The 13,600-nt window shown below is 37.1% G+C and overlaps 1 protein-coding gene across 3 annotated transcripts in view; it reads left to right on the plus strand.

Moving 5' to 3' along the window:
• The window catches only part of TEX11 (testis expressed 11), a 483,245-nt gene that overhangs the window by 346,158 nt on the left and 123,487 nt on the right, over positions 1-13,600 (plus strand). For all 3 annotated transcript variants that reach the window (XM_077147058.1, XM_077147060.1, XM_077147059.1), the window contains 4 exons: positions 5,925-6,010; positions 6,898-6,954; positions 11,137-11,177; positions 12,411-12,497. In XM_077147058.1, the coding sequence (XP_077003173.1) occupies positions 5,925-6,010; positions 6,898-6,954; positions 11,137-11,177; positions 12,411-12,497 (271 nt within the window). The remainder of the gene's footprint in view (positions 1-5,924; positions 6,011-6,897; positions 6,955-11,136; positions 11,178-12,410; positions 12,498-13,600) is intronic.

The raw sequence follows: 13,600 nt of genomic DNA on the forward strand, positions 1-13,600 counted from the left end.
TTCTCTTGCTGCTTTCAAGAGTCTCTCTTTCTTTTTGACTTCTGACATCCTGATTAGTAAATGTCTTGGAGTATGCCTATTTGGATCTATTCTGTTTGGGGTACACTGCACTTCTTGGATCTGTAAATTTAAGTCTTTCATAAGAGTTGGGAAATTTTCAGTGATAATTTCCTCCATTAGTTTTTCTCCTCCTTTTCCCTTCTCTTCTCCTTCTGGGACACCCACAACACGTATATTTGTGCGCTTCATATTGTCTTTAAATTCCCTGAATCCCTGCTCATATTTTTCCATTTTTTTCCCATAGTTTCTGTTTCTTGTCGAATTTCAGATGTTCCATCCTCCAGTTCAGAAATCCTATGTTCTGTCTCTCGAAATCTACCAGTAGGTTTCCATTGTTTTTTTCATCTCTTCTGCCTTGTCTTTCATTCCCATAAGTTCTGTGATTTGTTTTTTCAGACTTTCAGTTTCTTCTTTTTGTTCTTTCCTTGCCTTCTTTATGTCCTCCCTCAATTCATTGATTTGGTTTTTGATGAGGTTTTCCATGTCTGTTCGTACATTCTGAATTAATTGTTTCAGCTCCTGTATGTCATTTGAATTGTTGGTTTTTTCCTTTGACTGGGCCATATCTTCAATTTTCCTAGTGTGATTTGTTATTTTTTGCTGGTGTCTAGGCATTTAATTACCTTAATTAGTTTATTCTGGAGATTGCTTTCACTTCTTTTATCTAGGGTTTTCTTGATGAATGAATTTGTTGTCTATCTGTTCTTTGACATTCCGTTCAGCTTTATCTGGACCTTTAGCTTAAGTTTTGTTTAACAGAGGAGAGTTTTTCAGTTCTTGTTTTCTTGTGTCTTGCCCTGCTTGTGTGGTGCCTTTCCCCACACACACACTTAGGAGGGTCTACTTAGATATTATAGACCCCAGCCCATTTTTCCCAGACCAAACTGGCCTCCTATCAGGAGGAAAGAGTCACCTGTGTCGGTTTTCCCTGAGGGTGAGACCCAGCAGGTTGAAAGACTTCCCTGTGAAGTCTCTGGACTCTGTTTTTCTTATCCTGCCCAGTATGTGGTGCTTGTCTGCCTGCAGGTCCCTCCAGCACAAGATGATGCGGTACCTTTAACTTTGGCAGTCTCTCCCTGCTGGGGGTGTGGTGGAGACAGAGGAGAGGTTGTAGGCTGGTTTTAATGGCTTCAAATTACCAAGCCCTGGGGTCTGAATTCCTTGATGGAGGGATTCCACCTGGGTGGGGCTTCACCCCTCCCCTGGGGAAGGCTCAGGCTCCAGACAAGCCCCCAAAAGAGCTCACTTCTGCCTATGCCTGGGGCAGTTGCAGCCTGAAAAGTCCTGCCGCTGTATCCAGAGGCAGTCAAGCCTTTGTAGATACACAGCCACAAAAACCTCTGTTTCCTTCTTTTTTTTCCCCCTTTTTCTGTCAGTCCTGCCCCCTTTGGCGCCGGGGCAAAAATGAGCAACCTCCACTTTGATCAGGTTCACCTAAGCTGGGGGCCTATTTTTAGTAGTCAGAATTTGTTAATTAGTTCCACAATTGGTGTTTGATTGTGCCCAGTCCCTGCTGCTGGTAAAGTCCTTTCCTTTCCCCTCTGGGAAGCGGCCTGTGGGGGAGGGGCACTGGCTGCTGCAGCTTTGGGAACTCACGGTTCTGGGGGGTGCTCGCAGCGGGTCCAGCTGGTCCAAACTGGGATATGCTGTGTGTCTTGTCACTGACGTGGCCCCAGGAGCTGTTCTGTACTGTTTCTGGTTATATAGTAGTTCTGGTGGACGAACTAAAATGTGCATGTTGTTAAGCCGCCATCTTGACCCGGAAGTCCCAGAGTGTATACTGCATTTATTGGTAATGTATGGCTTGTCTGGGCAAATTGACTTGTGAAATCCTTGAGGACCGTTCTCTAGCACCTAGCCAAAATTGATGTGCATTGTGATGTTAATGAGTAGAGTAGAGTAATAGAACTCTTGGAGGAGGAAAACAATTTGGCAGATACATATACAAAATTTATTTGTTCAGGATGGGGGAGGTGGAGGAAATGAGAGAATTTCTGTAGTGGGGAACCCAAAAGTAAATATCCTTTTTTTTATTCATGGTGGGGGTCACATTTCATTCTTTTTCCATGTGCCCATCCCTTTATTACAGCACCATTTGCTGAATGTTTTTTCATTTGTTTTTGGTTTTTTTTTTCTTTCTTTTGTTTTCTTGTTTGTTTTTGGGAAGTTCATGGGCCGGGAATCAAACTCAGGTCTCCTGCATGGCAGGTGAGAATTCTACCACTGAAGTACCCTTGCACCCCCCAAAAGTAAATATCTTTTTAAAGGAAGGTTTATAAATTTAAGTTTGTTATAGAAAACTGAAGTGAGTCAATGGAAGAATTATGGAATCATAGTTTTGGGCAGGAAGGTGGTTTTAGTGGAGGATAAAGAATCAAAATGAAAAGCTAACGTAATTTAAATAAGAAGGAAAAATGCATGGATGAACCAAACCCTGGGAAATGAAAATATAGCTATAAAAGATCAAGTGTAGAATCCGGTGTTCATTCTCTACAATTGCTTTAAAAAGGTATTTCAAGTGCTAATGAGGACATTAGCAAATATATATTGAGCATCTACTATGTGCCAGGCACTGTTCTATGCACTTGGGATAAATAGGTAAAGTAAACACAATAGACAAAAGCTCTTTGCCTTCTTAGAGCCTATGTTCAAGCAGTATGATATAAGGTAATAAGCAGTAAGCATAATTATATAATATATTAAAGATTGATAGATGATTTAGAAAATAGAACTAGAATAAAAGGGGTCAGGAGTGGGAGTGGTTGGGGTTGGTGTGAGTTGCTGTTTTAAATTGCATGATGTGGATAAGCCTCATTGAGAAGATGACATTTGTGCACACAAGGATGGTGAGGAAGTTACCCCTCTGGATATTTGGGAGGAAGAATATTCCAGGAAGAGGTAACAGCCAATGGCAAAGATCATAAGGGAGATACTGGGAACAGCAAGGAACCCTGTGTTTCTGGAATAGAGTAAATAAAGGGTGGGATTAGTAATAGACGAAGTCAGAGAAGTAATGGAGAGCCTGGATCATGTAGGTTCTTATAGGCCACAGATAGAACTTTGATTTTTATTATGAATGAAATGGGGAATCATTAAAGGGTTTATAGCAGAGGAGTGACATGATTTGACTTTCATTTTAACAAAAATACTTTGGCCATTATGTTGAGAATAGACTGTAAAAAGACAAAGGTAGAAGTAAAGAAACCTGTTAGGAAGTTTTGGAAATAATCCAGGCAAAAAATGATGGTGATTCAGACCAGGAAGAGGACAATGGAAGTAAGTGATAAATGGATGGATTCTACATTTTATTAGATTGATGAGATTTATAAGAGAAAAGAACCTGGATCATCAGATGGGAGGAAATCAGGAGTTCAATTTTGGGCATGTTGTAGTTGGTATATCTATGAGACTGTCCAAATAGAGATCCAAGTAGGCAGCTGGATACATGAGCCTGGAGTTTGGGAAAGGTGTCTGAGCTAAAGAGAAAAGTTTAAGAGTCATTAATATATGGATGGTTTATAAAGCCATGAGACTGGATGAAATCACCAAGAGAGTGTATATGAAGTAGAGAAGAGGACCAGAGACTGAACTCAAGGCCTGTTAATATTAATAGTTTGGGGAGAAGAGAAGAAATCAGCAAAGAAGAATAAGAGGAGCAGTCCATGAAATAGGAAAATATCAAGAATAATATGGTGTCCAGGAAGCCGTGTGTTTCAAGGAGGAAAGAGTAATCAGCTGTGTTTAATGGTTCTCATAGATCAAATACAATGAGTACTGAGAATTTACCATTGCATTTTACAAAAAAGGTCATTGATGACCTTGACAAAAGTAGTTTTAGTAGAGTGATGGGGCAAAAGTCTGACTACATAGTTCAAGTGAGAATCAGAGGAAAGAAATTGGAGACAGTAAGTATAGACATAAGTATAGGCATCTCTTTAACAGAGTTGTAACAAAGGGGAAAAAAATGGGGGTGTGCACAGGTAGTTCAGTTATAGAATTCTCACCTGCCATGCTGGAGACCCGGGCCTGTTTCCCAACCCATGTACTTCAGCAACAACAACAACAAACACTCAACAAATGGTGCTGCAATAATAGGATATTCACATGGAAAAAGAATGATATGTGACCCCCACCTACAGCATACAAAAAAGAAAAAAGTGAGACAGTGGGGTCAAGAGTTTTTGTTTCTGCCATCTGGGTAGATGTAATGGTGGGAATCTGTGGACGATCACTGCCTGATTGCTTCAATTTTCTCAATGAAATCAGAAGCAAGGTTATTACCTGTGCATAATAAAGAGAGAGGAGGTATTCGAGGGTGAGGAGATAGGAGAAGGTATAAAATAATCATCCAGGAAAGTAAATAACTAGGGAGATACAGTATGATTGCCTGGTAGTATTAAGGCCCATTTGATGAAGTTTTAAAGTAAGGCAGGTAGTTGAATAGAGTTTGTTTTCCCAGGCACATTCAGCTGCATGAAAATCGGTAGAATTGGATTTTACCAGGCTTGTGGTTTTGTGAAATGAATACAGTAAAACAGGAGAGGGGAAGGAAAATGAAGGGATATGGGAATGTTAATTAATCTCCATGGAATTTAAACAGGTATGGAGGAGGATATTAAGGGGGTGAGATCCAGTGAAGAATTGGTAGGATCAGTGGATTGGAGGTCCTACTGTGATGAAGGATTACTGAAGTTAGGGTAATATGAGAGTGAGTTCAAAAGGTAGGAGGTGGTGGTCAGAGTGTGAAACATATGAAATTGAAAGCAGGGCTGAGACTCGGGTGAGGCAGATGAGGCATCTAGGACACAAAACTAAAGGAAACACTCACTCAGGGTCATGCAAGTGTACCATAGGTGTCTCACTCACCTTACCTTAGTCCCGGACCTGACTGAAAGTATGGAAGGATTACAATTATTAATAATGACAAAATCTAATGAATGCCTGTGGGAGTGAATAGCTAAGGTAGAGGATCAATTAATTGGTGGCGTGGAATTCAAAGAACTAGGAGGGCAGGATATCGGGGGGATCGTTTATCTATATATTGAAAATGCCAACAATTAAGATAGGAGTAGTTTTAGAGAAAATAACCATGAACAGTAGATAACTCATCAAGAAATGAAAGAGAATAGCCTGGGAGCTGGTAGATCACAGCAACAATGAGAAATAGTGGGTGATGCTTAATGACTAGAAATTCAAAATTGAGGATTTTGGGGGAGGAGTAAAGGAATAATTTTTAAATGGCAATGAAGAGCAAAAGGATACCTATTCCACCTCCAGGCCTAGGGGTAGAAGGGCAGTGAGATCAAGAACCACCACCACTTGAGAGGGCTTCAATGAAAGTAGTATCTTTGACCTCGATTTCTATTAGAGCAAAAAGGTAAAGGAAACATTCAGGAAAGTTTGCTCATATAGGAGATTTTGTTGATATTGGACTGAATTTCAGAGGGTATAGTGGAAGGATTGGAGGAGTTGGGGAGAGATGGAAAAAGAGAACAAAAAAGGGAATGTACAGATCCTTATGGGGATTAGAGTGCTGGAAAGGACAGTGACCTGAGAGTCTGGAGTTCTTTTGGTGACCATTAATCAACAGGAATAAAGAACACAATAGGATTAGTCCTACTGGGATTCAACACAGTGTTGGCGGAGCTGTAAATATTTGTGGATAGAGAGGAGTGGCTTTCTGGGACTAATATAAAGCTGTTCTGTCTTTATATCTTCATTCTCCCATCTTGCAGTAGCACTTTTGCAAGTACAGAATGAACATTTTTTTTATTTTCCTTGATGTACAGAAATATAGATAACATTTTGCTAATATCACTTTGAGATATAAATTTAACATTTTAGAATATATTTCTTCTTTTCAGCATGGACAACAAACTGTGGCAGGAAAAGCTTTGGAATATTTAGCTCAACATTCTGAAGATCCACAACAAGTCCTTACAGCTTTAAAGTAAGTTTTCCTTCCGGTGTAGGTGAAAGAATCGCTGAAATAGTGCTGATTAGATCAGGCTGAGTCATTGTCTGCTATACCAACTGTTAACCCACATGCTCAAAGTAAAAAAAATAAGAAATTGAGCCTGATCTTCTCCCCTTCTCCCTTTCTATGAAGGAAATGCTTTGTCAAAAGGGAGCTATTACATACAGTAATGAAGGGATGAGGGTGAGGTTGGGGCATGGTATATCCCAAAGGTGTGACTGAGAAAATGTTAGTGGTAAAATAGGAAACTATAAGGGTTCTATATAGTTGTTCTCCTGTTCAACTACAAGTGAGGCCATACTTCTAAAGGGAAATGAAATCACAGAAAAGGATAATTGCTTGCCTTTAGTTAAGTAAATATCTAAAATCATTCAGGACAGATGGCTGTTTTTTACTTTTAAAGATTTTTAGGGTTTGAAACTTTACAAACTATATTATTTTTTCAGTTTTTTCGTTATGCTGCCGGGTCTCTTCAGAGAATAGTCACCCTGGTTTACATGGAATCCAAAGACCAGTTCTAGGTTCCTTTATACAAAGAAAAATATAAACTTTTCATCATGCCTGATGTTCTAGAAGATGATTTGGGGCAATGATACAAACTATGGAACCATTTAAGAATTTATAAGCAGCACTTTTTTTAAAAAACTTTTTTATTAAATTCTTCTTCCAAAATTACAAAATTGGCATGTTTTCATTGCAGTCATTAAAACAATACAAAGATAGATAAATAAAATAAATCTCTTCCTTACCCCCCCTTTTTTTTTCATTTCTGCCTCCAGTAATCAAGGTTTATAACCTGAAATAGATTCTTCCACATGTTTCTTCCTGAGCATCACTTTCTATATTATTTTTTCATACAGGTGCTTCTTCCGTCTTGTTCTACCCCAAATTACTGAAATGCCGGAATCTGAAAATAAGTAAGCTGTTTCAACAGAAATTATATATTTGCCATTAGAAAAATTATAGTAACTTTCAGTATAAATCTTATATTAAGAGATGTATAGTGTAGTGGGCAAGATTACTCTGGAGTCAGTCTTACTGAGTTTATATCCTCACTCTGCTACTTATTAGATATGTAATCTTGGGCAAGTTTCTTTTGTTTTTTTTTAATTTTAACATTTATTCCCCCATTGTTTATTTTTTACCCATATTTTTTACTCATCTGTCCATACTGTAGATAAAAGGAGCATCAGACACAAGGTTTTCACAATCACACAGTCACATTGAAAAAGCTATATCTTTATTAAGTCATCTTCAAGAAACATGGTTACTGGAACACAGCTCTACAATTTCAGGCACTTCCCTCTAGCCATTCTAATACACCTTAAACTAGAAAGAGGATATGTATATAATGCTAAGAATGACCTCCAGGATAACCTCTAGACTCTGAAATCTCTCAACCACTGACACTTTATTCTGACTTATTTCCCTCTTCCCCCTTTTGGTCAAGAAGGTTTTCCTAATCCCTTCATGCGAAGTCCCATCTCATTGTGGGATTTCTTTCCCACATTGCCAGGGAGATTTACACCCCTGGGAGTCATGTCCCATGTAGTCAGGGAGGGCAGTGAGTTCAAACCCGAGCTGGCCTAGACAGAGAGACCACATCTGAGCAACAAAAGAGGTTCTCTGGGGGTGACTCTTAGGCCTAATTTTAAGTAGGCTTATCCTATCCTTTGTGGGAATAAGTTTCATATGAACAGACCCCAAGATTGAGGGCTCAGCCTACTGATTTGGTTGTCCCCACTACTTGCAAGAATATCAGGAATTCTCCAAATGGGAGAAGTTGAATTTTCCCCTTTTTTCATTGGACAAGTTTCTTAACTTACCCTGGACTTCAGTTTCCCCATCTGTAAAATGATAGTAAAAATAGGACCTACATCATGGGGTTGTTGTGGTGGCTCAGTGAGTTAATGCATGTAAAACACTTAAAAGAGCATCAGACACTTAGTAAGCACTCAGTAATGTTAGCTGATTATGAAATGATATCTGTTTCTCTCTTTCTTAACAAGAGACTTAAATATAGACTTGTCTCTAACTTTCCCACAGAACATATAACCTTCATGGCTTGTTGGTTCTGATTCTTTAATGGTTCAGCTGGGAGTATTCAAATATGTTTCTGCTCAGTTTCTATGTCATAGGGTACCAAAAACTTAATTCCTGAAAGAATTGGGAAACCAATTTTTTTCATTCAGAAAACTCACAACCTCCAGATAATTTGAAAGAAAATTCTATTCAAGATCTTGATTAGGGATACCTTTTAGAATAAAACTACCAATATCACCTTTCTCTACATTCCATACTTGCAGAAGAACTCTGTAATAGTATATCTCTACTTCACTTTTGCTTTATATATTTGCACCTGGAGATGATATATTTTTAAAATTAAATTATTTGGGAAATATCTGAGATTGAAGATTAAAGGGATGACTTACAACTCTTTTTGCATAACACAGATTTTACCCAAGTAGATATGAAAGTGCATTCATCAATTTTGCCACTTCTTGACAGGCTCTATGAACCCATTAGAAGGGAATTCAAATAAACAAAAAAAAATGAAAAAGATATTAATGAGAAAATTGGAAATTTGATATTAAGGAATTACTATTTTTTAGGTGTGATGATGTTAGTGTGGTTGCTTTTTTTTTTTTTAAAGAGTCTTTATCTTGTAACAAAGTACTACACTAATGCAAAATGTTAGTAATGGAGAAAGCTCTGTGTGGGGGTGGGGCAGGGTGGGATACATGAGAACTCTAGCTTCTGAATGATTTTTCTGTAAACCTACTACTGCTCTAATTAAAAAAAACAGAAATAAAGAATCCTTATCCTTTAGAGACTGAAATATTTATAGATGAAATGATATGATGTCTGGGATTTGCTTCAAAATAATATGAGAGAAAAATAATATGGGAGGGGAAGAAGTGTGAGTGGAGGTAGCAATAAATAAGATTCTTGAGTTAATTATTGAACTGGGTAATGGGTACTTGGGTTTCATTAAACAATTATGTCAACATTTGGAGGTCTTTGAAATTTTCCACAGTAATTTTTTTTCTTTTAAAGGAAATTCAGAGGCCAAACCTCATTAGCCACTAGATTGAAAGAGCTCCTTGAGGGCTGAGACTATTTGTATTTATCTTTATGTCTTTGGAACCTAGGATGGTATCTTATACATAATAATCACTGTATTTATTTAAATGACTAATATCAGTTAAGAAGATTTTTAATACTGGACTTATAAGGTGCCTAATATTCCATGTAATTGTGGCATACAGTCAAACCCCATCATTCAAACCATTTAGGGATTAAAAATAATGACAGGCAAACAGCAGGCAGGCTTTTCATTCTCAAAGCCTTTCTGGACTCACTGATTTTGAAACTAAGTGAGGAGCATGAATGAATCAACTGTCCTCATGATTGGAGGGCAAACTCCTGGGCTCAGTCATGCACATGCCCTTGCCAGGCTGGACAGTGTGCAGATTGTATTTTCCAAAATTGGCCACAACAATAGCACCTGTCTCACATATTTTACTCCTCTTTCAAGAGGAAGAGTGTATGTCCCCTCCCCTTGAAACTGGGTGGGTAGTAAAAAAACATTTTTGGGGTAGGGGAGAGGGAGAAAATCCTGTTTGAATTAATGACAAATTTAAATTACAGAATATTTTTAAGTCACTTTTATTATTTTCAAGTGAATATAAGAATAAAGAACATCTACTAGTAGTGCTTTCAAGGTAGAAGTCAGGACCCGATTTAGCAAATAGATTAGACTAATTTATAAGGAAAATAAAAGGGTGTTCAATGGGAAGAGTCAAGAGTCAATACAAGTTCTAGTTTTAGCTATTTCACTAACTTCTGGTTTACTTGGGCAATGGCAAGATATTTAACTTCTCCACACTTTATTTCCTTACCATAAAATTTTTAAATTTTTAAATTTTTAAATTTTAGAAAGGATCATTCTAAAGTTCCTTTCTGTTCTAAAAATCCTGATTCTGAATTAGCAGTATCTACCTAAGTACTAACAGCTTGTGTGTTAAAATCTTAAAAGCAATTGTCTCTTAAATAGATTTCACATCCCTTTCCATGTCCCCATTCTTATTTGTAATATTTATGTACATTAATGAAACCTTCCTAAATTATTTTATAGAGAATCACTGAATTAAATAGTGAAGTCAATTAAGTTTAGCCCAGTTGAAGTTCAAATTAATAAAATTTGCCCTATGAAATGACTTTAATTTATAAACTAAACTTTTGAGATTTATCCCTGAGAAAGTTTTTCTTCAAGCACAGTCTGTATTAAATAATATTAGAACCCCTCTTGGTAAGGCCAATCCTATATTATGATCTACCCTACTTCCTGTAAACTGAATTTGTTAATACTTACATATTCGTTTGTTTAAAAAACACTGGCCTTTTTCCTCTGTTAAAATTTAAATACTCCTTGAAGAAGTCTGACAGAAGGTTAAGAGACCTGGATAGTAGTTTTGATGTTGTCACTAACTGGATAAGCTGTCCCCCATCTCCAGGTCTGTTTCCTCATCTGTAAAAAGAGAGGTTTGAACTTCATAAGTGCTTTTTAAAACTGCATTCCTCAGAACCCTGCAGATTCTGTGGCATTACTTCAAGACTCCAGGAAGATGAGGCTCCAGGCTTCCATTCACCCCATTCAATCAATGTAGCTCTACTGTCATCTTTTCTTGTATATTATAATTTAATAAAAATTTTATTTCAAAACGGTTCCAAATCCACTCCCAAAAAAAAAACAGTGGGGGTAGAATGAGGGGTCTTAATAATCACAGAGATCAATTCCTCCTTTAAACTTCTTTTATCATGAAATATAAAATCCTATCAGTCATTGAAATCCTTTGCTGAGAGCATATGTAAAAGGGTGGGGAAGAGAAAAAAAATATGAGGGCACTGGGATGAGAAACCAGATCCTGCAGTAGGGGAAAAGAAGTGTTGAAATGATAGATTAGAGGTTTAAATAACAAACTTCGTGATTTTGCATTTTCTTGGCCCAAGCCATGGGCACAAATAGGAGCTCTTTTTGGTTCTTTGCTATGGTAAAGCTTTGAAAGAGTTGGAAAACACGTTTCTTTATTTTGTAGGAAGAAAGAAATGGATAGACTTTTGATTTGCTTGAATACAGGTAAATATCTGTAAATACTCCTTCATCTTGCTTCTATCCTCTTAAATTTTCCAAGTACATTGAACACCCTGACTCAGACATCAGGCTCTGTATTAACATTTGCCACAGGTGTCTACCTTGGTTTCTTCATTTACAAGCTGACAAAAGTTTATCATCACTAGCACTCATCTCCAAGTGTGATTTCAGCTCTATTTGTATTCCAATTCATTTGAAAGATATTTCCCTCTCTCCCTACCTCCCTTTCTACTTCTTCCCTCCCACCTTCCTTCCTTCCTTCCTGTCACTTAATCCTAACCTAAGAATTGAGTAGGTGAACAAAGATCAAGATGAATAAAAATGTTCTCAATCTTGCTAGATTTTCGGGCCCACTGAATGAAATTCATATTGTTTACTTTCTATTTTGAAGCTATACATATATCTACCCAAGTCTGTGTCATCTCCCCTATCTACTGTCAATTCTTTCCTGTCCGTTTCTTTCCAACTAACCTCCTAGCTACATTCTATTTCTTTTTCTAACACCATAATTTCTTCATGGTGTCTCTTTTTGCCTAAATAGTACTTCCTATTTCTCCTGCCCTTGTGCCTCTTTTCTTATGTCCAAAACACACCAAAAAGTCCACATCTTAGAAACTCTATTCCATTTGTTGCAGTAATTCAATTTTATGCCTCAAAGAATACCTAGCTACCTGGTATTAAGCATAACAAAGTAGCTTTAGGAGCTAAAGCTTTTCAAAAGTGAAAAACTTGGCTGGTTTTTGTCTCATTTCCCAAAGGGCATATGGATAGGTAATAAATGCTGATGAAGACTGCAAGTTCTGGTTCTGTACTTTGCTAAGTACACTGTAGTAGCTCAGTAAATGTTATGCCAACCTTATTGATACTCTTCCAATTCTCAATCTGCATTTCAGCCTTTTAAATGATTGTTCCTATTCTTTATTTCCTTACACATAAATCAAATCTTTCTACCTCAGGTGATGAATGATTGCACTAATCAAAATTATAACTCTCTCCAAAGACCTGTTTGTTCCCCAAAATTTGTGTTAACAGCTTCTTGAAGCTTGGTAATGCTTTTTCCATTTTAATTACTTTTGGTATCCACCCATGCACAAAGAGGATAAAAAAAACTTTCTAAATTCATACTCCTGTGTGACTGGTTTTCAAGCAGGATTAATAACTTTGCTAGAGCATAAAGTGAAAGTCTTTGTTACGAAATTTTCCTTTTGTTTGATGCAGCACTCCTGAAATTTGCTCAGTCTTTTGATGGAGAAACTTCGAGTTTGGAGTCAAAAGTTAATGAAGCTCATTGGTTTCGAAAAATAGGTAAAAGGAAATTCTGTGGCTATGGGAAACATTGTGGGGTGGTGAAACCAGGCAGATATGAGTTCATATTCTGGGTTTGTCATTTGTAGCTATTATCACACAGGTAACTTGCTTAATCTGAATTTCGTGATTTATAAAATGGAAACAAGTATATATACATCATAGGATTAATAAGGGTTTAAAATGAAACAGTATATGTATCTAGCACATAGTCCATACTAATTACATATTATTAATTTTCTTCATTTTCTATATATTTCTGAGAATAAAATGAGGATCAATTGTAACTTCAGGTCCCCAAATTTATGCTTCTAAACTTGGTTTAAGCTGTCCAATTTATCTCTAAATATGATTCACCAAAAATGAACTACATGAAAAAAATGGATGAATATAACAAACAAAATGTTGAGCAAAAGAAGCCAGACATTGAAGAGTATATACAGTATTATTCCATCTCGCTACAGTAAAAAAACAGTCAAAGCTAATTTATAGTCTTAGAAGTCAGAACAGTAGATACTTTGAAGCAAGGGTTACACTAGAAGAGGATAGAGGGGTCTTCTGGGTTGCTCCTAATGATCAAACTCTTTCTTGATCTGGGTGCTGGTCTTGTGAAAATTCATGAAGCTATGCAATTATGAGTTGTGCCATTTACTTTATGTAGATTCTAGTTCAATAAAAAATACATAAATTGTGGAGGTAATTACTACAGTGATAAATAAGCAAAAGCAATTAAGCAACAATATCACCAAGTGAACTGGTTCTGTATGGACTCTCCCCGCTTGACAGTTTTTCTGGGGCTCTATTCTATGAGAACAGGGAACAAAGAAATCTGCCTTCTAAGAAACTTAGGCAAATAATGGAAAATAACACACATTTATACTATAGAAAGCTTTAATGACTTTGATCTTTTGAAAGTTTGAAAGGTTATTTTCCAGTGCTCCTTTCATTGAATTTGAATTTTGATTTTCAAAGGTGAAGATCATGCTGAGTGTTGCCTCATGGGGGCATCCACTTCTCCTTGGGAGATGTAGATTTTTCCAGCAATTTTCTCCAACCCTTAATTCTAGAGTTCCCTGTTCTTTGCTGAATTTCAGCTTCCTTTC

The sequence above is a fragment of the Tamandua tetradactyla genome, chromosome X (genome assembly GCF_023851605.1).
Source record: "Tamandua tetradactyla isolate mTamTet1 chromosome X, mTamTet1.pri, whole genome shotgun sequence".
Lineage (NCBI taxonomy): Eukaryota > Metazoa > Chordata > Mammalia > Pilosa > Myrmecophagidae > Tamandua > Tamandua tetradactyla.